Below are 20,836 nucleotides of genomic sequence, written 5' to 3'. Positions count from 1 at the left end.
AACAAAGAGAGATCATCATAGAGCAGCAATAAAAGCTGCCAATCTGAAACAGCAGCCAATTTGAAAGTGGGCTGCATCAGGCGCATTGAAAGCATGTTGATGGGCAACACATTTGCTTCTAAGCAGAGCTGTGTGCATTGCAGGACGGTGCTATTTAAGAAGAATATATGTTATACATTATACATAAAGTCTCGTTCAAACACAAAGACCGTTCGATCGGCGAAGGAGAAGCGTTTTCTAAATGCTCCTTCAGGAATTGTCAAACTGCTGCTTGCAGAAAGGACCATTTGCTGGGTTATTTGTTCGAAAGACCATTTTCGAGCACACAGAAAAAAGGAAAGAAAACCAGAGGTGTCTGAGAAGGGGATGGGGAGATGGGGCATTAATCTTTTTTAATTTTTATTTTGCTTCCCACCTGCTGGTGATCAATTTGTGGTGGGCAAAGGGGAAATCTCTTTTAGATGCATCTCATATGCTGCCTGTGGATCTCAGTAGCGGAAAGGGAACAATTCACTACCAAAGACATTTTCCACTTTAATTTTACTTCACATGCTCTGTGGATGACTTTCAGCACTGAGCACCACAGGCCTCGAACACAGGCCTGGCTTAGATTCAGTCCTGCAGTAGAGGTAGCCAGGAGAGAAATTTGACAATACAGCTCAGGTTTTACAAGATCCTCTTTTTTCCTGACACTTTGGAAAAGTTTACACTTTGCACAATATTATTAGCGATAGAATATATACATACATTTAAAAATCATAATTTTAAAAGGGGGGAAGGGTGTAAAACCCATATATTCAGACATAAGCGGGGGGGGGACGACATCTAAAATAACATTGTAAGGGGGGGACCTTTAAATTTTAAATAATATTTGATGATGCAGAAATGCTCTATATATCCATAGCAGGTTTCTCACGACTGAAAACTTTTCATTTTGCAATGCTGAGGTTTTGTTATGGTGATAACCGTGATCCAATTAACCAGCTCCCAAATCTTAACTAATGAAGTCATCCTTTTTAGGTTTGGGGTTGCTTGTTCAGATGATCCGTGTAGACTTCAATATATAAAGAAAGGGTTCTCATATAAAGAAGGTATATTTTTAGTCTGGCTGAAAGGAAACAATTGCAGGTCTTGGTTTACTTGCAGATGAAAGACTTTAACCGCCGGCTACCACCATTCGCTCCAGCGAGGTTCCTGCAAGGCGTCTCCACTGGGCTTTTCTCGATGCTCCCTCGAAAAAACCAGCAAAAGAAGTGTGACAGAATCGATTGCACCTTCGTGGCAATTCTTGCAGCCCTGACAAGGCTCGTTTCCTTCCTCGTGCAGCTTGCCTCCAGCAGTCCAGGTTGCTGATGCCCTGGCAAGGAAGGATGGAATGGGAGAGACCCAGATTCTCTTTCTGCTCAGGGAAACGAGAAGAGATCCCCCAGGCTGTTCTCCCTGAGTTTTTGCAGCCGCCGCCAAGATCCGCCTGGTGTTTCCTTGCCACTCTCTGTGTGTCTGCAGCAGAATGATGCTTGGGAGGGGAGGGGGAGAGGGGGGAGAGAGAGAGTTGAGGGAGCCTGCCTCTTTGCATCTTCTCCTCCTGCTGTGGCAGTTCTTAGCTTGCCCGGGAAATAGAAGCAGCCTCCAGAGGATGTAACCTGGCGACCTGGAACCATCATTTTCACTCTTGGATCTTTCTCAGGGAACGCTTGGACCACTGAAAGTCAGGCTTGAAGAGTCTCCAGCAATTTCAAAAAGGCAAAGGGACTCTGTGCTCCTGGACAGAAGATGTCCATCTCAAGAGACCAGCCAAAAGCCACCTCCTGCCTGACATTTCTCCCTCCTCGCTGCCTTAGAGGTGAGACTTCTTTTTCCCATTCTTTCGCAGGAAGGGTATCTGAAGTTATCAGAGGGGCAGCCTCTCATGCGCTATGTGCAGAAAGCGAATCTCAGCCTGGGATTTTGCAGGGCACAGTGGGGGGGAGGGGAGAAGTTGTACTTCTTCTGCAGTAGATGTTTGGCATTTGTTTAAAGGGTTTTTAAAGGGAGTGGGCAGGAGAGAGACTTTTGAGAAGATGCATCTCTCTCCGAAAGAGCGCAGCCGATTCATTGTTAACAGCCGAAGGAGATGAGACAGAGAGATGCAAGTACTAATGGGCACTCAGGAAGATGTCTAACCTGGGGTGATGTTGCAGTTCAGGACGACTCTGTGGGGTGCAGAGGTTGTTGCACTGCCTCAATGCTTTGCATGCGTGGCGCGCATGAAATCTAAAATGGTCCAAGCATCTGTGGTGTTTAAAGAGATGGGATTTGGGAGAGCGATGTCTATTGGGAGTGCCAACGTCTGTTGGGAATGCCAACTCTCTTAAGAGAAGCGGGGCACCTAAAGGTCCTAAAGTCTGACCCCCACAAGCTCCCACTCTCCTACACATCCCACTTGCAAATCAAACCTTTGCTAGATCTCACGTTGGCTGAAGACGTCCAATCTAGACTTGTTTGCTGCCAAGTTCAAATGCCCTCTCTGCGGTTGGCAGCCCATCCCTGTTGCCTTCAGACGGTGTCCCTAAATATCATTTTATTCAGCTGCTGGCTGTGGTAGGCCAGTTTCCCCCACCTAGAGCTTGCCAGTTGTTTTGTACTACAACTCCCATCAGCTGGGACTGGTGGGTGTAGTCTAAGCATAGGGGGTGCACCAAGTCAAGGAAGGCTCTTCTAGGCTATATATGGCCATTGAGTTCCTCAATGCAAACCTTGTTAAATAGAGGGCATATTGTTTAATACTTGCACAGTAGCATTTGTGTAAAATGAGGTCCCTGGTCTCAAGGACCTTCCAGTGTAAATACCAGGATGTGGGTGAAAGGCAGAAAAAAGTTGAGGAAGGGATACCGTGAGAGCTATGAACATAATTATGTTTGCGTGCTAGATTAGAAGCCTTATTGCCACTGCTCAGTTTTCGGAACTTCTTGATGATTAGAATTCATTGTCTGTCATGATAATCTCTTTCTCTCTCTCTCTAAATTTTAACTCACCAATTTGATTTATCTGTACTTCTGATTATCTGAACAACTCGGATGTCTTGGGCTATTTTGCTAAAGGATAATTGTGTGTGTGTACCTTTGCAATATGCATCAATGAATTCACACTTGAATACATAAAATCAATCCAATATTAGACTTTCCAGCTCCTTCCCACATCCCTTCCCAGGGACTTGGCTACAACATTTAATCTAGTTCCCTAATTAGAGAAGAAAGAATGTGGGGGGTGGGGAGTTCCCTTAACGAAATCCACAAGTGACATCCCTTCTCACTCCAGCAAATCATATTCTCCCTCCACCTTTTGAAGTCTTCTAAAATCAGCAATGAATGGGACCAGGCCATTTCTGCCACCTTCCGCTCCAGCCACCGGTGACCCAAATGCTGGTTTTGAAGAGGTACCTGCAAAGGAAACAGGGGGGGAAAATGGATCTGAGATAAAGGCAACACCTTGCTTGGAGAAACTGCTGGGTGACCCTAAGCTTGTGACTTCCAACTCAGAGGTTTGCCCAAGCGAGCCCCTTTGAAATGGAAGAAGGGCGTGTGGAGGCTAGTCCATTAATGCAAACGGGTCACTGCCCCACAAACATCAGCCTTGATTCTTCCAAACCTGCCTGCCTTCTTTCGACCAGCCCAGAGGATGATCTTGCCTGTTCCCTTCTCCTCCTTAGTCTCGTTTTTGCAAGGAGAAGCACGGGGGGAAATGTAGAATTAATTGGTTCTACCTGTCACTGGCTCCATCTCTGTCTATCATTGGTTCTGTTGGCTTCTCTGCCCCAGCATTGTTTTTATGGTGTAAAAACACAGTAGAGAATGTCCATTTGGATTGTGCCCATTACCTGATGCTATAAAACTGGGGTAGCCAGAATGCTACCTTCCAGATGTTGTTGGATTACACGTGAGGTAATGTGGGGTATTATGTTCTGAGGCAGCACACATCTCAGTGAAATTGTGTATATCTGGAGCACCATTGGAAAAGCCCGCAAGCACCCTCTAAACATCTGGAAACCCTTGAAAACCTCTTTTTTGAAAAACCAACAGCCCTTACCAAGTCCACCAAACTCCATCACATTCGCTCCCTCCAAGCCTCCTTGCTCAAAGGTTGCTAGGTTCATAGCAGGGGAATCAGAATACGGGCCACTAACTGATGGCTGATTCAAGACTTTAAATTGTGCTCTTATATCAAATTCCCTTTTCTGCGTATACTGTAATGTTTTACTGTTGCTATGGCCATTGGCTAATGCGAATAAAGTTCTATCTTATCTCCTTGCTCAAACTCCAACTCTCCACAGACCTCAAAGGCAGTGGCGTAGGAAGGGGGGTGCAGTGGGTGCGGGTCGCCCCAGGTGTCATCACTGAGGGGGTAACAAAATGGCAAAAATATGTGTTTTTGAAAAATAATAATTCCTGCACCTGCCTCACCCCCCTCTTCCTACGCCACGGCAGGAGCACTCTCCCCTCAAGTGATTTCCAAAAACCAGAAGCATTGCTGCCTCCACTTTGCAGTCAGAGCACAGCCTTTATGACTAGCAGCCTTTGACAGCCTTCTCCTCCATAAATCTGCCTAATCCAGAGGCGTAGCTAGGTGAGGTGGGGGGCACTGGGTGCCAGACCGCGGGGCCTGCATCGTGCCTGAGCCACGTGCCTCTCCTGAGGGGGAGGCGGTTGGCGGACTGCCTTCAAGTTCTGCACTGCTTTTTCGAGCAGCGCAGGGCTTGCGTCTGCCCACCACCTCAGCTGTCCTACAGCTGAGGGGGAGGCTTGGCCCGCCCTGCCCCCACGGGCAGCTTGCCCCGCCCCCCATGGGTGGCTTGCTCCGCCCCCAGTTGCAGGGCACGTGCGTAGCCCCGGGCACCCGAGCGACTAGCTACGCCACTGCTCAAAGGCTGGGGCAAGGGCTTGTAGGATTTCTGTTTTTGCTGTTTCCACAATCTTCCGGGGCTGTCCCCCCCCCCCGATTTTTTTTATTTTATTGATTTTCCAGAATTTTAAACAAACAAACATGTATCTTAACTATACTTAATCCAATCTTAGTAACATTGTTAAATGGCTTCCTCGAATCCCCCTGGCTGAGTTTCATTGTATATCTTTGTAACAATTTTCCAAAACCAATTTTCTCATAAAATTAACTTAGTCACTTAACATCTTTCTTCCTTTCCTTTCCATTTTAACTTTAAACATATTATTCTCTAACATCACATATTTAAATCCTAAGCCTATCTGGTATTTGCAAGTTTGTCCAATTAAGTTATCTTAGCATATTTAACGAAATAGTCTTTGAATTTCATCCAGTCGTCCTGGTACTCCTCCTCCTCCTGGTCGCGGACTCTTCCAGTCAGGTCGGCTAGCTCCGAAAAGTCCATCATCTTCATCTGCCATTCCTTTTGGGGCTGTTTTTGCCCCTTTTCATGCCACTTCCAGGTTCACAGCGATGCACGCATGCGCGGTTGTGTGCGCCTTGAATGAGCATGAATGGGGAGTTGCCTGTTCAACTTCCATCAACCCTGGAGAAGAGGAGGTTAAGGGGTGATATGATAGCCATGTTCAAATATATAAAAGGATGTCACATAGAGGAGGGAGAAAGGTTGTTTTCTGCTGCTCCAGAGAAGCGGACACGGAGCAATGGATCCAAACTACAAGAAAGAAGATTCCACCTAAACATTAGGAAGAACTTCCTGACAGTAAGAGCTGTTCGACAATGGAATTTGCTGCCAAGGAGTGTGGTGGAGTCTCCTTCTTTGGAAGTCTTTAAGCAGAGGCTTGACAACCATATGTCAGGAGTGCTCTGATGGTGTTTCCTGCTTGGCAGGGGGTTGGACTCGATGGCCCTTGTGGTCTCTTCCAACTCTATGATTCTATGATTCTATGATTCTAACCCCCGGTAGCATGGAATCATGGGAGAAGTAGTCCAAGGACACCTGAAGGGTGCCATATTGACTAACGCTGCAAAAATATGTTGTTTTCAGGGGAAGGGTCCGGCCTCAGAATTTGTGCCCTGCCAGTGTTCATATTTCCGAAGCAAACAATATTAATAAAGAGAGTGATCCTTTAGTGAGGAGATTTGTTGGGGTGGATTCAGCAGCACCCTTTCCCAACCTTCCAGATATTTTGTACTACAATTCCCATCACAATGGCCATGGCGACTGGGGCTGGCAGGAGTTATAGTTCTACAACAACTAGAGGGCAACTCGGCTGGGGAAGGCTGTAACAGTGAATCAGGAAAACGGTAGGCCCAAATGATTGCTGACCACCCGGTTGCACATCAGAATTTGCACTCAGCTCTCCGCAGTGTAGAAGAGCCGATTCATATTGTAACGACTACATAGAATAAATCTTCCTGATAATATTAGTGCAGCTATAATATCTAAATGATTCATCAGCACGATTTAGCAATTTAAGGCACTTCCGATCTACTAAAAAGATGCTGTAGGCAGCAGATTATTTTTTTTAAAAAAATATTATTTTTAATAAAAGGACTTATAAGAATTGCAGGTGGCAAGTACTGTCTTAAAAGCAACATGCCTCTTCTCTTTGACGAAGGATTAAATGCCACTTCTTGGAAGGTGATACCTGCTATGAGATCATCATCTAGCAAAGAAAGCACGCCTCTCTTTTTTGCTTTAGGACAATTCTTTTCAAACATTTGCAGATTTATGCCAGTTTTATTAATGGACCAGTGGGTAATTCAGCTTAACAGCCTTATATTTTACTGTGCCCGTTTCATTATGCTTGAACTGCACTTGGGGAAACATAGAATATATATTTAGAAAGGAGATGGCGAAGAATAAGGGTTGAAAAGGAGACTGATAACTATGCTTACACAAGCTGTCTTAACTATTTATTCTCTTAGTCGCTGTGCATCCTGAAATTGGGTAATTTTTGCCTGCAGAAGTTAGTCTGCAGTATATAAAGCATGCAACTCACAGATCCGCAGAAATGCTTTTGCCAACTTTCCATCTCCTCCATCAGATCAAGGCAGGCTGCGGTCTTTCAAACCTCCCTAGCTATGAGCTGGTGAGAGAACTAGATAGAGTTGGCTGAAATCAGCTGTTTGGTTAAGCTGCTGGGGTGTCATGGAATGCTCACAAACGTTTCCCAACTGCTTCGAAGTGTCAAGGATTCTCCGCCCATAGAGTCCGGGAACAACTGGTGTGGTGGGAAAGGCCACAGTTCCACCACTGGTGAACTCTTAAACTAGCTTCTGCCCAACTTGGTGCCCTTCAATGCTCCCTGCTCCCTGGTAGCTGTAGTCCAAATCAGCTAGAGGGCACCAGGTTGGCAAAGACTGCCTCAGACCGTGTGTCTATGAGAGTGGCAGGTGGGCAGTGTGTGTGAATGGGGTTTATGGCTGGTTCAAGATTTTATGTTGCCTAAAGCAAAGAAATGGGATGCAGGTGGTGCTGTAGGTTAAACCACAGAGCCTAGGACTTGCTGATCAGAAGGTTGGCGGTTCGAATCCCCGCGACGGGGTGAGCTTCCGTTGCTCGGTCCCAGCTCCTGCCAACCTAGCAGTTTGAAAGCAGGTCCAAGTGCAAGTAGATAAATAGGTACCGCTCCGGTGGGAAGGTAAACGGTGTTTCCGTGCGCTGCTCTGGTTCGCCAGAAGCGGCTTAGTCATGCTGACCACATGACCCAGAAGCTGTACGCCGGTTCCCTCGGCCAATAAAGCGAGATGAGTGCCGCAACCCCAGAGTCGGTCACGACTGGACCGAACGATCAGGGGTCCCTTTACCATTACCTTAAAGCAAAGAAGAAGAGTTTGGATTTGATATCCAGCTTTATCACTACCCGAAGGAGTAGGCCAGATGTCCTCCCCTTATTCTACGTAGGGGACAAGAGTGGAAGTTAACTCATATTTCAACACCGGCAATGAGACAGGGTCCCCACCCTACCCCTGAGGCAACTGGTGAGCTTAAGAGCATCTCAGCTCAGCAGGGATGGCCAGGAATAACCCCTCTCCTAGGCACACCAGCATCTGTTGCCAGAGGCAGCCGAATCAATTGACCTAACGTTAGGGCCGGCCCTGATAATTTCTGTATCCGAGTGCTGCATTTTATTTCCAAGTGGGAGAGCATCTGAGCGCATCGGTAGGGAAACAGACAAAGCACACATCTGCGAATTTGCATCAGTCTCCATTTGCTGCGTCTAACGTGCCGGAGGTTTGTTTTATTTATTTTTTTGCAGCTGAAGCAATTGGCCTGAAATAATAATAAGCTCATGTCTCTTCTCCACACAGCGGTCTGCTCGAAGCATGTTGGTCAGGATCGGCCCCAGCCCGTTTTTGGAACAGCATCTTCTCGTCGTGGAGGATTTGGGTCAGGAGTATTCCACCCGGAAGTCACCCTCAGCTCCATTCATGCCTGAAGGACCCTCCGCGCCCCCTGAGCCAGACCTCCTGCTGCCCGCCAATGACACCAACGCCACAGACTGCGGGGAGGATATACTGCTGTACGGGGACACCGAGAAGGTCATCATCGGGACGGTCCTCTCGGTCATCACTCTGCTGACCATTGCGGGCAACAGCTTGGTCGTCATCTCCGTATGCATCGTCAAAAAGCTCCGCCAGCCGTCCAACTACCTGGTGGTCTCCTTGGCTGCGGCTGACTTGTCTGTGGCCTTTGCCGTCATGCCCTTCGTCATTATCACCGACCTGGTGGGAGGGGAATGGCTCTTTGGGGAGGTCTTCTGCAATGTCTTCATTGCCATGGACGTCATGTGCTGCACGGCATCCATCATGACGCTCTGCGTCATCAGCGTGGACTGGTAAGGATGGTCTCCTGCTTTATGAATCATAGGCTCACAGAATTGTGTGTGTTTGTGTGCGTATGCGTGTAGAAATGTTCAGTGGAAACAGCAGCAGGGGCAGAAAACAGAGAAGAGACTGTCCAGGTTCATAGAATCATTGGATTGTTGTGGGAATGTTCAGGGATGCAGGAGAGGACATATTGTTTTATTATAGCCTTCCCAACTTGTGTTAACAAGTTCACAATTTAGCAGAGTAACAGTCCCCCTTTTAAACTCACAGCAGATGCGTTTGCTCAGGCTCACTAAAGCCTCTATAACTGTTCTGGTATTTTCCCCTTATTCCCTCATAAAAGATAAGACACGACACAGTCTTCTATAAAAGTATAAAGAGTTTACTCACATTCTGCTCACAGTTGGATCCCAGAAGGCAGACTTAGCTTAGAAAAGCAACATTTACCTGGAAACTATCTCATAAGAAGACAGTCCCTTTGTCCTCTCTTGGCTGAAGCCAAGAGAGCATCTTTGGCTAAGCAGATGTTGCTTCTTCGATGCATGTAGTCACAGAGAGAGAGATGGCTGCCCTGCCCTGTGCTTTTGTTGTTACCTGCACAGGTGAGGCCACGCCCACCTCTAGTCACATGCAGAGGAAGTCTGTCCCAGCCCAGAAGGAAACAGGAAGTTTACCTGCTGGCTGGACAAACATTCTTCCCCATGTGTAAACATACTCACTCTAGGAATGTTGTACTTGACTGCTCTTGTGTTTCACATCCCACAGTGTGCATGTGGCCTTTGCAGGTCATCTAGACCAGCTTTTCTCAACCCTGGGTCCCCAGATGTCGTTGGACTACAATTCCCACCATCTCCTGACCACTGTTCCTGCTAGCTAGGGATGATGGGAGTTGAGAAAAGTCTAGATCTAGATCAAAACAGGAAACCCCCGGCTAGAGCATTTGCTACGCAACTTGTTCTGCCGGCGCAAGGATTTGCCCTTGTGTGAAGGAATTTTCTCCCTTCTCCTCCTCCTGTGCACTCTCCCCCCCAAAAAAAACACCTTTATGATGCAAATTTGGAGAGGGCATGGAGTGCACTCAGGGGAAGAAGTAGGGGTGAGGTTCCATTTTATGCCTACAAATCCTTGCATGAACAGAACGAGCATGTTGGATACCACCCATGGTCAATGGTAATTTCTTGCTGCTGAACGTGAAATGTATGCTATTGAAGGTAAAGGTAAAGGGACCCCTGACCATTAGGTCCAGTCGTGACCGACTCTGGGGTTGCGCGCTCATCTCACTCTATAGGCAGAGGGAGGCGGCGTTTGTCCGCAGACAGCTTCCGGGTTATGTGGCCAGCATGACTAAGTCGCTTCTGGCTAACCAGAGCAGCGCACAGAAACGCCGTTTACCTTCCCGCTGGAGCGGTACCTATTTATCTACTTGAACGTTTGATGTGCTTTCGAACTGCTAGGTTGGCAGGAGCAGGGACTGAGAAACAGGAGCTCACCCCGTCGCAGGGATTTGAACCGCCAACCTTCTGATCGGCAAGTCCTAGGCTCTGTGGTTTAACCCACAGCGCCACCCGCTCCTATTGAAGGAGCACTGCTAAATAAGCAACTACCCTATGGATGATGATCGTGGATGTGGGTGTGCAGCCTTTGCATTCAGATCCTTTTGCTGGATTGGGAACAGTACGAGGATGCGTGAAGATTGAATTCAGATGGGCAGAGCCATTGCTTAGAGGCAGAGCACATGTCGTGCATACAGAAAACCTTAACCAGGCCGATTATTTAGAATCACTGTCATTATCTGGTGCACTCTGTAATAAACTGCAAGTGAAACTCTGTCTAAGTTTCTCACTGCAGTACAGGGAAATTAAGAGGATGGCATGCGTGGCCTAAAGGTGACATTTCCTGACGGAGGTCACCCAATAGTCTAACCAATTCAGTTGTCTGAGTGTCTTTATTTATGTAGTGAGAAACAGCCACAGGGAGATGCCGGCAGGCTTGCGGGGAATCAGAGACTTGCAGATGTAGGAGCGAGGAGAATCTGTAGAACATTACCCCTCCAAAAAACAAAACAGCCCAATGAAGATGGCATGTACTCAGTGCCTGCAGAACGTTGAGAGGGGGAAAACTGATGATAATAATAATAATAATAATAATAATAATAATAATAATAATAATTTATTATTTATACCCTTCTCATCTGGCTGAGTTTCCCCAGCCACTCTGGGCGGCTTCCAGTGTAAAAACAATACAGCATTAAATATTAAAAACTTCCCTAAACAGAGCTGCCTTCGGATGTCTTTTAAAGAGAAAATAGCTGTGTATTTCCTTCACATCTGAAGGGAGGGCATTCCACAGGGCGGGCGCCACTACCAATAAGGCCCTCTGTCTGGTTCCCTGTAACCTCACTTCTCCCAATGAGGGAACCGCCAGAAGGCCCTCGGCGCTGGATCTCAGTGTCCGGGCTGAACAATGGAGGTGGAGACACTCCTTCAGGTATACTGGACCGAGGCCATTTAGGGCTTTAAAGGTCAGCACCAACATTTTGAATTGTGCTTGGAAACGTACTGGGAGCCAATGCAGATCTCTCAGGATCGGTGTTATGTGGTCTTGGTGGCTGCCCCCAGTCACCAGTCTAGCTGCCACATTCTGGATTAATTGCAGTTTCTGGGTCACCTTGAAAGGTAGCCCCATGTAGAGCTCATTGCAGTAGTCCAAGCGGGAGATAACCAGAGCATGCACCACTCTGGCAAGACAGTCCGCGGGCAGGGAGGGTCTCAGCCTGTGTACCAGATGGAGCTGGTAGACAGCCGCCCTGGACACAGAATTAACCTGTGCCTTCATGGACACCTGTGAGTCCAAAATAACTCCCAGACTGTGCACCTGGTCCTTCAGGGGCACAGTGACCCCATTGATTGATTTTTAAGGGGTCTGCACAAAAATTCATCAAAAATTTGAATGCAGCTTTCCCCTATGCACACGTCAATACTTTGAGAGTACAGTACTTTGACACAGAAGCCATGGGCCATATTTTGCTTTGTTGCCTCCTTCCCAAAGTTTGTCCAGCTTTGAGAAGGCCGTGCGAGGGCTGGGAGTCAAATGTTGCCGAGGACTGCCAAAAAAGGGCTGTATGTGTGTTGGACCACCGTGGTCTAGTACAGCCTTGCACCACTAGGAAATGCCTATACCACAAATTTAAGCCCATTTCAACTGAGCCACGTTGCGTCCAAACAACCTGTTCATTGAGCATTTACCCTGATTTGCTTGTACAAAGGCTATGGATGGGTGTTGCAACATCTGTTGTTCATCATGATGTCTTGGTGGAAAGATTGTGTCAAGCCATAGTGCCTTTTTCCATTGCTTTTCTTACCGGGGGGGGGGGATTGGGGAGGGGCTTGAAAGCAGTTTATGGTGCAAGAGCACACAAACCACTTTAATTTTACATCCTGAATTTTCTGGTAAGCGCTTGAATCCCACCTACAAAACGGTCTGGAAGTCTAGAAGCCAAGGGGGCCTCACTACTGTAAATCCAAACCAAATCTGCCAAGATAATGAATTTGTTTCTTTGCGGTATTTATATCCCACTTGTCCAAGGAGCAAAAGGGGGGTACGCATGGACCTCTCCCTCCTCTCTTAATCCCCACAACAATCTTGTGAGGTAGGTTAGGCTGAGGTCACCCCATGAGCTTCGTGCCTAAGTGGGGATTTGAACTAGTGTCTCTCCCGGGTCCTAGTCTGGCACTCTGCACCGCACTGTACAGCTATCCCTTGATGCTTTTAAAATACCCTGTTCTTCTCCCCCCCCCCAGTCTGTGCACTTAATTCCTTGTCTGTGCAACTTTCTATCTTTGAAACAAAAACAAAGGAAAGAAATCTGAGCAGAATTAGGAAGCAGACACTTAAAGTTAATTGTGCAAGTTACAGCAGCAGCGTCTCTGAATGCAAAGGGTAGGCGTGTGGAATTCAAAAGCAATCCCAGACTGCACGTATTTAATGTTTGGTGCTCCTGTTAGAAGGAGCCATAAAGTCTGAGAGGCGGAGATTTATTTTATTTATTTGGAAATGTCTGCACTGCCCTTCAGTATAAATATGCACAGAAATAAAAAGGAGCAGCCTCTTCGGTGAAGGGCACCCATTGTACATAAGCTGGGTTCAGCAATCGCATTTATCACTGCCTGTTGTTGTTGTTTTTTAAAAAAGAATGGTTACGAAGCAGAAATCCTTTGTAGCAGGGACGGGGGGCTGTTTCCAGCCTGAGGGCTGTCTTTCCTTCTGGACAATCTTCCAAGGGCCACATGCCAGTGTTTGGAGGGCCAGAGGCAAAGGCAGGTGGCACAATGAATATTTTTTATAGCTTTGTACAACAGGCTGGTTCCTACACATACTCACACCCCTTTCTCTGCCCTCCATCCAAACAAGGAAGAGATATGATCAGAGTTCAAGGACAAATCCTAGCCAGGCAAAAACCCTTGAGGAAGGTGAGAAGGAAGGCTAATGAGAGGTTTGGCTTGGGGAGGAGGTAATAATAATAATAATAATAATAATAATAATAATAATAATAATAATAATAATATTTGTACCCTGCCCATCTGGCTGGGTTTCCCCAGCCACTCTGGGCTGTTTCCAACAAGGATTAAAAATACATCAAAATGTCACACATTAAAAACTTCCCTGAACAGGGCTGCCTTCAGATATCTTGTAAATGTCAGGTAGTTGTTTATCTCTTTGACTTCTGATGGGAGGGCGTTCCACAGGGCGGGTGCCACCACCGAGAAGGCCCTCTGCCTGGTTCCCTGTAGCAAGGCCAGGGAGAGAGATCTAAGGGGCTGCATTTGTTCCCTTGGCCTGAGGCTCCTCACCTCTGCATTAAAGAGATGGCCCATTTGGTGGCCAACCCAGCTCGAGTGATTGATCTCTTCATCCATCCCTCTGAAATACCTTTGATCTAAGGTTAAACACTCACATTTTTGCTAGCAGAAAACAACAATAGTTACCAACTCAGTTAGACCTCAGTCTTTTCTTTGGTGTCAATATAAAAAAAGGTAAAGGACCTCTGACAGTTAAGTCCAGTCGTGAACAACTCTGGGGCTGCGGCGCTCATCTTGCTTTACTGGCCGAGAGAGCCGGCGTTTGTCCGCAGACAGTTTTTTCCGGGTCATGTGGCCAGCCTGACTAAGCTGCTTCTGGCGAACCAAAGCAGTGCACGGAAACGCCGTTTACCTTCCCGCCAGAGCGGTACCTATTTATCTACTTACACTTTGACATGCTTTCAAACTGCTAGGTTGGCAGGAGCAGGGACCGAGCAAAGGGAGCTCATTCCGTCGCAGGGATTCGATATAGCCCCGTGGAAAATCCCCACATTCAAGCCTTCATTAATGCACATTTGGGAATTCCCCATTTCAGTGTCAATTAAACAATTGCACTTAACAAGTCCATCGCCATTGGCTTGGGCTGGGCACACCTGACTTGACTCCGTTGCAGATGGTGGATGGCGTAGGGGCGATGGCAGCACTCACCTGACCTCCAGTCGGTTGCATCATTGCTGTTTACTGGGAGGTTAGAGGGGGAGAGGAGTCAGGGAGGTTGGTACAGTGTCAACATGCCAGAAGGAGTGCAGGATTGGCTCCGCTGGTGCATTTGCTCCACTGCGACCTCGCATGCCCCCTCAGCAGCGACGCAACTGATGGGAGGTTGGGTGAGTAACACCACCACACCTTCTTGGAATAATAGGTCCGGAATTGCCCAAGAAAGATGTTAGATTGTTTTTGTATGCCACAACTGCTTCTAGGATTTTGTTAGCCAAGAACTGGAAATTACAAGAAGTGCCAACAGCGGAGGAATGGCAGATGAAGATGATGGATTTTTGGGAGTTAGCCGACCTGACCGGAAGAGTCCGTGACCAGAAGGAGGAGGAGTACCAGGACGACTGGATGAAATTCAAAGACTATTTAGCTAAATATGCTAAGATAATTTAAATAGAAACACTTGCAATTACCAGATTAGTTTAGGATTTAAATATGTAATGTTATAGAACAATATGTTTAAAGTTAATATGAAAAGAAAGAAAGATGTTACTTGACTAAGTAAATTTTATGAGAAATTAGTTTTGGAAAACTGTTACAATGATACACACTGAAATTCACGGCCTAGGACCCTCATACCTACCGGACCGCCTCTCCGGGTATGCCCCGCGGAGGACCTTAAGGTCCATAAATAGCAACACCCTAGAGGTCCCAGGCCCTAAATTAGATTAGCCTCAACCAGAGCCAGGGCCTTTTCAACACTGGCTCCGACCTGGTGTAACGCTCTGCCTCATGAGACCAGGGCCCTGCAGGATCTGATTTCTTTCCACAGGGCCTATAAGACAGAGTTGTTCCGCCTGGCCTTTGGCTTGGAGCCAATTTGATTCCCTCCCCCTCTTTCTTTTTCCTTTCTCCTCCTGTGATGAGGCTGCATCTTACTATTTTAATGTTTCAATATTTTAATGTTGTATTTTAGTCTTGTTTTTAAGTAGCATTCATTCAACTTGTTTTTATTATTGCTTGTTAGCCACCCTGGGCCCAGCCTTGGCTGGGGAGGGCGGGGTATAAATAAAAATTATTATTATTATTATTATTATTATTATTATTATTATTATTATTATATTTATTATTATACACTGAAATTCAGCCAGGGGGATTTGAGGAAGTCATTCAATAATGTTAGCAATAGTGGAATTATTACAGTTAGGATTTATGTTTGTTTGTTTGTTCATAAATTTGGAAAATCAATAAAAAAATTGGAAAAAAAACCCCAAACACCACCACACCTCTCTGTGTGTTGCATGTCTTGCGCACGTGGTCCCTGGGGACTCAGCATGGGTGTCGGTGGGTCTGGCACCCGACCCCTCCTCACGTGTCTCTCGACGGACTTCTGCGTGCTCTGAAATGAATAAATCCTGAGTGGTGCTGGCTGCCTGCAGGTGTCGCCGAAGCAAATAGGACCCGACACTGTTCCCAGCAACTGGAGCAGACCCTGAACAGCATTTAAGCAGGCGTGCAGCACCCTTCTCTAAGCCTTACGCGACTGCAGATCAAAGTACAGATTAATTAATCACTTAACGATCCCTTGCAAGTCTTTTCACGGCCTCCTTCCAGATGCTGTGTACATGGAGGAGGGGGACTTCATTGCTGGTGATAGAAGCACTGCTAATCCGGATCTGTTTTTTAAAAAACACTGAACTGAAATAAACTCTGCCGTCCTGAGGAATTTTCAGCCGAGTGCTCTTTTCTGCGAAGCCTCAGAAACGTCCGCCTGTTACATCCATCTGAGACCTGCACCAGTGGCTGAATTGCTACTGGGCCAGGTTTAAGGTGGGGCTATTAGCATGCAAAGCGCTTAACAACTTGGGACCAGTTTGCCTACAAGAGCGCCTGGCTCCACATGCACCCACTCGACTGCTGCAATTGGCGGAACTGGCACGGTTACAAGTGCCACATAAAACCCATTTCTCATTGGTAAGAACTCAGTCTTTTACTGTGGCAGCACCTGTCCTTTGGAACTCCCCGACTCCTGATATCAGGCAGGCACTCTTTTTGACACCTGCTAAAAACTTTCTTGTTTAGACAAGCCTACCCAGATGGTTAAATAGTTGGTGCAAGTTGTTGTTGTTTACTTATACCCTGCCCATCTGACTGGGTTGCCCCAGCCAAAGTTTAATCTATTTTTAGTCTATTATCTTAACTTTTCAAAAGTTTTAAATTATCATTGTTAAAGTTTAAATTTTTCTTATTGATAATTTTGTTGCTCTATCTATTTTGTGAACTGCTTTGAGGCTGTTTTTGCGGGTTGGTGTTTTGTTTTTTTTACAACTGAGAGATGTATAATTTTTGTGAACTAAATAAACATAATTTTTTAAAATTTATTTTTTGAGGTGGGTGGTTTGAGATAGCCACACACCTCTTGTTCCAAGAAGGATGTCTGCGTAGCTTTTGCCTTTCTAAACTTTCTAAATCCAGTCATTCCGGCATTTCTTCCACAATGAACATAATAAGCATTTAGACCATTAGAATAAAATTATTCTCAACCCGGCTCTCTCAGCCCGGCTCCCTCCAGATGTTTTAGACCTCAACTCTCATCAGTCCTGGCCAGCCCAGATCCCAGTGCACCTTTGGAGGGGTTTCTGGGGCCATAGAGATTTCCTGGGATCTGGATCACGACACTGCATGCCCATTTCTGTTTTGCTGATTAAATCCTTACAGCAATTGCAAACAGTCCTCCATATGATCTGCCACCGCAACGTGGTTATGCAACAGACCCTGGACCCTGCTATTTTTACATTAACTCCAAGAGCTAGCAGGACCCCCTGTAGGACATGCACACACTTTGTTGCCTGGTAACCAAAGAGATGTAATTAGAACAGAGTAATTTTTTTGAAAAAAGTGAGAGAGAAACCCTACCACGTGGGTTCTAGTGGCGGTTCCTGAGAGGGTGGTTAAAAGGTGGCTGTGTTCACTGCTGCAAAGATTTGTGACCCACTTTGCATCGCCCAAAAGAAACTCAGTTCAGCAGCCGCAGTGTCGTGGGCAGAGGGAATAAGTGACCTGTGCGGAGTTTTGTTTTGCTGAGTTAGAACATCGAGCCACCTAGCCCTGAGCAGCGTCTCCTTGGAAGGGAGAACTGAGCTTTTCCCCATCCCTGATAACTGTGACACCGGCTGGAGAGACCAGGGATTGAATCCACCCTGGACGCAGCACATGACAAGCACATGACTCCACCTCAACCACTGGCTCTGCCCCATGTGGCGGGGAGTGATGCGAGCGATGGGAATTGCGTTCAGGTCACATTTAAAGGTGTTCCTGCTTAATTCGCCTTTCTGAAATAGCAAGAGAGTCGAAACGTGGCCACCTTTCAAAAATTCACACTTCCCCGAATTTTGCAGTGCAGTTCGCCAGTCAAGTAATTTGCATAAAAAAGGCATATGGCATAAATAGGCATGCCTTTGTGTATACAACATACAACATGCATGAACCTAGCCGGACCCTGAGATCATCCTCTGCAGCCCTTCTTTGTGTGCCTCCTCTATGTGAGGTCCAGAGGGTGGCAACACAAGAATAGGCCTTTTCTGTGGTGGCTCCCCATTTGTGGGATGCTCTCCGAGGGAGGCTCATCTGGTGCCTTCATTCTACATCTTTAGGTGCCAAGCAAGAATATTCCTCTTCTCCCAGGCCTTTGGCTAATTAAAATATCTATGACCTTTTAAACTGTGGGGGTACTGTATTTGTTTGTTACGAAAATCCTTGTTATTGCATATTTTTACATGGCTGTTTATTCGTATATATATTTTTAAAAAATGTATATGGATATTTTATGATGGCCTATATTTCTAATTGGGACGTGGGTGGCGCTGTGGTCTAAACCCCTGAGCCTCTTGGGTTTGCTAATCAGAAAGTCAGCAGTTCAAATCCCTGCCACAGGATAATAATAATAATAATAATAATAATAATAATAATAATAATAAAATTTTATTTATATCCCGCCCTCCCCAGCCGAAGCTGGGCTCAGGGCGGCTAACAACAATCAAAATAATCCAACATTCTAAAAATATTCATTATAAAATTAATTAAAATCAAATTAAAATCAAATTGATGGCAACCATTAAGCAAAATTCTGTGCAGATTGCCAGAGGAGGGGGTCAGGCTGCGCCCTGACCAAAGGCCTGGTGGAACAGCTCTGTCTTGCAGGCCCTGCGGAAAGATGTCAGGTCCCGCAGGGCCCTAGTCTCTTGTGACAGAGCGTTCCACCAGATTGGAGCCGCGGCCGAGAAAGCCCTGGCTCTAGTTGAGGCCAGCCTAACCTCTCTGTGGCCTGGGATCTTCAGGATGTTTTTATTTGCAGACCGTAAATTTCTCTGTGGGACATACCAGGAGAGGCAGTCCCGTAGGATGAGCTCCCATTGCTCTGTCCCAGCTCCTGCCAACCTAGCAGTTCGAAAGCATACCAGCGCAAGTAGATAAATAGGTACCGCTGTGGCAGGAAGGTAAACAGCTTTTCCATGTGCTCTGTTTTCCGTCATGGTATCCTGTTGTGCCAGAAGCGGTTTAGTCATGCCAGCCACATGACCCGGAAAGCTGTCTGTGGACAAACGCCGGCTCCCTCAGCCTGAAAATTGAGATGATCACCACAACCCCATAGTCACTGTCAGGGAACTGACATCGAAGCCAGAAGTGGAGGCAAGGCTCCCAAGCGATGCCGGAGAAGGGCCCAGCAGGGAGAGAGGGAACTCATCAGCTGGGGAAGGAAATCAGCGTAACACCAGGGATAAAGGGGGGCGGATGGGGGAATCGGAGAGGGGGCTCCAGGACTCTTCGCCGGAGACCAGCGGGGAGAGCACAGGTCCTCCGCTACCCACACCCACCCTGCGCAGAAGACTTCCGCGCAGGGAAAGTAGGCGTAGACTTGGCGTCAAAGAACTTCTTTGCTGGAAGAAGTTCAAGAAACGCCCACTGACGGATTCTGCTAGCGACTGAAACAGCCACGAAGTGAAGGGCTGTCCAGCCAGGAAAAGGTTTAACCAGGCAACCTAGCCAGGAGTGGCGGCAACTTACGCACGAGCAACCCCATATAACCATTACAGTCACCTTTGACTGGACTTAACCGTCCAGGGGTCCTTTACCTTTTTACCTTACCTTGTATTTCTAATGACTAATAAGGGTTTGATGAAGCCAAATCCAACCTACCAACCTTTCCTTGGTGTTTTCCAGGTACCTGGGAATAACACGGCCACTGACGTATCCCGTGAGGCAAGACGGGAAGCTGATGGCCAAGATGGTGTTCATCGTTTGGCTCCTCTCGGCCTCCATCACTCTGCCCCCTTTGTTTGGCTGGGCAAAGAACATCACGGTGGAACGGGTGTGCCTCATCAGCCAGGACTTTGGCTACACCGTCTACTCCACCGGCGTCGCCTTCTACATACCCATGGCCGTCATGCTCGTCATGTACAACAGGATCTACAAGGCAGCCAAGGCCAGCGCTCAGAAACACCGATTCATGGACTTCCCCAGGCCTTACGAGCCAGATGGAGCCTACTGCATCGAGCCTGGCGTCCGGCGCCAGCATAGCACCAAGAGGAGCAAGGCCGTGGAGCAATGCGCCACCTTGTCCAAACTCCTCCGCCAAGACCGGAAGAACATCTCCATCTTCAAGAGGGAGCAGAAAGCAGCCAGGACCCTCGGCATCATTGTGGGGGCCTTCACCTTTTGCTGGCTCCCCTTCTTCCTGATGTCAACGGCCCGGCCGTTCATCTGCGGCAGCCGCTGTAGCTGCATCCCACTGAGGCTGGAGAGGACTCTTCTCTGGCTAGGATACGCCAACTCCCTCATCAACCCCTTGATCTACGCCCTCTTCAACCGGGACCTGAGGACTACTTTCTGGAACCTGCTGCGCTGCAGCTACCGCAACATCAACCGCAGGCTGTCCGCCGCAAGCATGCACGAGGCCCTGAAAGCCACAGAGAAACACGAGGGCATCATCTAAGGCTGCGGGCCCATGTGGACGTTGGCGTTTAAAAGCGTTGCGGTCGCTCACTAAGGGAGGCAGACCCTCCCTGCAGCTGCCCACCCACACCAAGGATTGGGGCCTCACCTGCATGGGCATCACCAAAGCAGGGCAACGATTATGCGGTTCTCCTGCAGCTCTGGGGGAAAAGACAGCTTTGCAAATAAGTCTACGGAAGATGCCGCCGTTTGCGGTATAAAAGGGGAAACAATATTTTGCCACTTTCAATAATTTTCCTATGTGTGGAAATTGGGGAGAGGAGATTATAAAATCCTAGTAAATGCCTTTTAAGGGAAAGGAAATTAGCTGGCAAGCCAAGCGAGAATTGTATATCCGAGAGGCAGTAGCAAGGATGCTCAACAGAAGGCCCAGGTCAGCTTTCCCTGACCTGATGCCCTCCAGATAATTTGGACTTCAACTCCCATCACCCCTGACCTTTGGCCATTCCGGCTGGAGCTGATGGGAGTTGGAGTCTCACGACATCTGGAAGTCACCAGGATGAAGAAGGCACGACATCTGCTGTGGAGCTCTTATGTAA

The 20,836-nt window shown here is 47.3% G+C and overlaps 1 protein-coding gene across 2 annotated transcripts; it reads left to right on the top strand.

Moving 5' to 3' along the window:
* The first annotated feature begins 899 nt into the window (after positions 1 to 899).
* LOC310742292 (5-hydroxytryptamine receptor 7-like) lies at positions 900 to 20,434 on the top strand. 2 transcript variants are annotated; one of them, XM_083571547.1, is made up of 3 exons: positions 900 to 1,843; positions 8,254 to 8,780; positions 19,506 to 20,434. In XM_083571547.1, exons 2-3 carry the CDS (start codon positions 8,269 to 8,271, stop codon positions 20,275 to 20,277), a joined length of 1,284 nt encoding a protein of 427 aa, XP_083427673.1. In that variant the 5' UTR covers positions 900 to 1,843; positions 8,254 to 8,268; the 3' UTR covers positions 20,278 to 20,434. The 2 variants fall into 2 exon arrangements, with proteins under 2 accessions (XP_083427673.1, XP_083427672.1); XM_083571546.1 differs by lacking the exon at positions 900 to 1,843 and adding an exon at positions 3,787 to 3,920.
* The last annotated feature ends 402 nt before the right edge of the window (positions 20,435 to 20,836 follow it).

Source organism: Podarcis filfolensis (assembly GCF_964270895.1).
Source record: "Podarcis filfolensis genome assembly, chromosome: 9".
NCBI classification, from domain to species: Eukaryota; Metazoa; Chordata; class Lepidosauria; order Squamata; family Lacertidae; genus Podarcis; species Podarcis filfolensis.
This window is presented reverse-complemented; position numbering and strand designations above follow the sequence as displayed.